This window comes from Oryzias melastigma, linkage group LG9, assembly GCF_002922805.2.
Source record: "Oryzias melastigma strain HK-1 linkage group LG9, ASM292280v2, whole genome shotgun sequence".
NCBI classification, from domain to species: Eukaryota; Metazoa; Chordata; class Actinopteri; order Beloniformes; family Adrianichthyidae; genus Oryzias; species Oryzias melastigma.
The window spans coordinates 1,163,264-1,167,183 of record NC_050520.1 but is presented as its reverse complement, the minus strand read 5'-3'; the positions used below and the strand labels follow the sequence as shown (position 1 = coordinate 1,167,183).

Here is a 3,920-nt window from a genome sequence, read left to right as displayed (position 1 = left end):
GGAACATTTTGAATCTTTAGTGGTTTCAGGAACAGATCGTCAGCAAACGTTCTTATTATTACTGACATCATTTTATTTGAAGACGAGTTTTGGATTTGATAAGAAATGAGTTTATTTCAAGCAATTAAAACGAAAAAGAGAAGAAGACAAAAGAGATTCATGTCTATGTGATATATATCTATATATCTATACATCTAGACTCAAAGTTTAGTTGTGACTTGATTGGAAAATAAACATTAAAAAATAAAAGAAGATCATCTCCATCTACATCTGAAACATAAACGATCATTTAAATCATCAAGACTGAATCGTGGTCACCTGTCCACCTGTCCGCACTCCTCAGCCAATCAGCTTTCACTGATTCATTTAGTTTGTTTTATGCCGGATGCCCTCCTGATACAACCATCCGGGCTGGGGACGGGCACAGGGAGAACCAGACCCAGACCCAGACCCAGACCCAGACCCAGACCCAGAACCAGAACCAGACCCAGAACCAGAACCAGACCCAGAACCAGACCTGCCCCCCTATACATGTGATTTACTGTTAAAAATCGAACAAACGTTTCTGTTGTTTTCTCAGAGGACAACGTGAGCTTCATCCTCGGCACCGTCGGCTTCATCTCCGCGCTGGTCGCCATGGGAATAATGATCAGACTTCAGACCAGGAAGCAAAACAGGTGAGAAACGCGTCCATGGACCTTTGAAACACCTTTGGTTAAAAATATTTATTTATGTATCAGAAATGAAGGAATTCTCTGAAGTCTGAGGGAGATTTAAGACAAACTAACAAATGTTCTCCTGGAGCGTTCATCCATTCATGAGGAACAAACTCCATCCTCGATCGTCTGAAAGGACGTCTGTGACCTCTGAACTCTGGAGATGAAGCAGAAGTGAAGAAGCTGAACACAAAACAGGATTTAAACCAAACAAAATGACGATTCTGCTTCATCATTAGTCCATAAACGACATCATAGAAAAACTGAAGCCAAAAACTTAGATCATGAAAACGAACCTCAAACATCTGAAAGAACATCAAATGTTTGTCCAAAAAACAATCTTTTAAACAGATTTAAACATCATATGTCCAGTAAACAATAAAGAGAAAAACCTCTGAAACATTAAAGGATGATGTTTGAGGTTTTGGTCTTTGATTTAACTCTCTCAGCCCAAATGGAGTTTGAAGTCAACTGAGGAAACTACGGGATGAAACGTTTGTGGAAAGACGGTTTCAAGGCCAGATGATTCAGCTTCCAGACAACATGAGAACTTTCAGCATAAAACAGATAAAAATGAAGTTAATTTATGCTGAATGGACAGAGAAAAGAGAAAAAACTATAAAAGCTTCTAAAACAATAGAAGAAACGCTGAGGATGTGAGAAAAGTCTAGAAAGGGAAGTCTGAGTTTGTAAAATGAAATGGAATGTGTAAAAATCCAGAACATAAAATCTAAAAAAGAAAAAACTTCTATATACACATAATTTAGTTTTTATTGCAGTCAATTATTTTTGTTATTCTTTCTTATTTTCTATGATGGTTAAAGCAGGAGTCGGGATCTTTCTCCACTTAAAGACGTTTGAGTCGATTTCTACTGAACTCAAAGTTTGTATTTAAGGTATTGTTACTATTTATGATAATAAATGCATTGTTGGAGCATTATGGGTAATGTAGTCAGGACGCTCTGAGTGAGACGGACGGTTTCTTCAACTGTTGTGAACAGGTTTGAATAAAGTTTGAGTTATTTGACCGTTTTGTTAATGTTAATTAAAATTAATTAAAAAATATACATATATATATATAGTAAAAATATAAATGTTTATATTTTTATGTTGTTTTTTTTCATTCCAATCGTCTTCTGATCTATTTTGAAATAATTCCCAGTGATTTTTTTTTTATTTATTTTTTATTTATAATGATCATTTCCTAGCACGTAGTTTCTGCAGAGCGGCAGGAGTTCATCAGAAATTCTCCTCTGAGTTGTGTGTGGGACTGTTGGTGTGGAGCAACCCCACCTCCACTTCCCGTTACCAATAACTGAGAGCTCTCTGTTTACATGCTCTCCCACCCTCACAGCCCAACCTTACAGTACCAGTGCAACAGTAATACTGAGGCTTCAGCAAATAGGATCGTTTTCCAAATGTTTTTATTTTGTCTGCCTCTATGGAACTAAATTTGGGCCGATATTATTTGAAACCCAAATAAAACAAATTTTGGTGTTTGGCCAAAGAAAAACTTAAAACGTTTGAAACTTTTTGTTATTCTATAAAAAGCGTAATTATTTTTTTAACTGTCAACTTTCTTTTTTATTTTTGAATCTGAAATTTAAAAAAAAAGAGTTAAAAGTGAAAAATAAAAGTTTTGAAATTGACATTTTGAATTTGGAAACCTAAAAACAGGAACATGAAGCTGAAAATAATTACTTTAATTTTAGATTACCAAAACGTTTCAAACATTTTAAACCTTTTATGGCCAAAACCCAAAAAAATGTTTTATTAGAGTTTCAAATCATTTTGGCCCCAATTTAGCTCCATATAATCTTGATTGACAACAATTTGAATGAACAAAGACTTTTCATAAATTTTCTTCATGTATGTCCTCCATCATCAGAAAAATTCCACAAAGACACGTTAAAAACCCAGAAACACCACGTATGGAGGGCCCAAAGAGCCACATGTCGCCGCGGATACCTCGGGGTTGATGAAATCGATTTGAATTGATTTAAGTATAACAGATCAATAATCAATCCATAATAAAAAGATCAGTTCAGCAAATAAAGCTAAAGTCTGCTAGCTTGATGCTAATGTTTAATGGGGTTTCCCATAGGACGGCTAATGCTAACGCTCGGTCGACCTAAACATACATTCTGACTGAATAATCATCTTTATATGAATTTTCCAAACTCTTGTAAGGAAATGTTTTAGAGTAATCATCTGTGGTCTGAAACAGTTTTTGTTCATTCTTCTGGAATAAGGTGTAATGCTAAAGAGTGATCGCCTCCTAGTGGCCAAACTGAAACGTCCTCCAGGAGAAGCAGAACAATCGTTAGAACTTCTCCTTTAGATGATCCATGTAACTCTGGAGGATATTAATCTCATGATTTCACTGATACATTTACAGTCTGTGATCTGGATCAGATTAATATCAAATATTCAAATCATATAGTAGATTATTCATGTATTTCTAACCAAATGTGTAAACTCAAAACTAAATTGAATCGAATCGTTTCTGTAAATGATCATCCGTACTCGGCCCTGTCCCGCCGCTCAGCTGTCGGACCTCTGAGCCAACCTGAGGCCGAGTTCTGAGTCTCGGCGGTTCTTAACGTCTGAAGCGTCTCCAGCAGAGCCGCTCACGTCTCCACAGGCCGCACAAACACATCTTTGGTCCCGGTGAAATCCCCCCTGAGTTCTCCTCTGCATCCTGACAGATCACATTCATAAATCAGACGTTTCTGCTCTGATGGGACGGCGCTCGCCGCTCCAGGTCCTCTTTCCTCCATCTCCTTCCAAGCTGCTTGTTTGCACAAACACGGACGCCCACCTGCTCCTCTCAGATCCTCCAACCTTCTGACAGCTGCTCGTAAATCTGCCGTCTGATCCGATCAGACCAGATCCCCTGTGGGACCCCAGACCAGAAACGCTGAAGACGGGCCTGTTTTATGGGCTCTGAGCCTTCAGCCGGGCTTCCCCTCCGCCTGCACCCTGGCTGGGGTTAAGAGGCTCCACGGCTCTGATCAGATGGAGCTGCAGCTCCAGGTCACACCTGCCCTCCTTTGAAGACTCCATCAGGTGTGGAGCAGCCAACCAGCGCTCACAACATGCTGGTGCTCAAGCGAGCAGCACGAGGAGATATCTGATCCTGAGCTGAACAAGTGCAGGCACATGGACGCAGCGCCGCGACATCACAGGCGGGAGCGCCGTCTG

At 39.3% G+C, this 3,920-nt stretch overlaps 1 protein-coding gene across 3 annotated transcripts in view; it reads left to right on the top strand.

The window, feature by feature from the left end:
* LOC112136351 (sushi domain-containing protein 2) overlaps positions 1-3,920 on the top strand; it is an 18,968-nt gene that overhangs the window by 12,826 nt on the left and 2,222 nt on the right. For all 3 annotated transcript variants that reach the window (XM_036213530.1, XM_024257986.2, XM_036213529.1), the window contains one exon: positions 581-677. In XM_036213530.1, the coding sequence (XP_036069423.1) occupies positions 581-677 (97 nt within the window). The remainder of the gene's footprint in view (positions 1-580; positions 678-3,920) is intronic.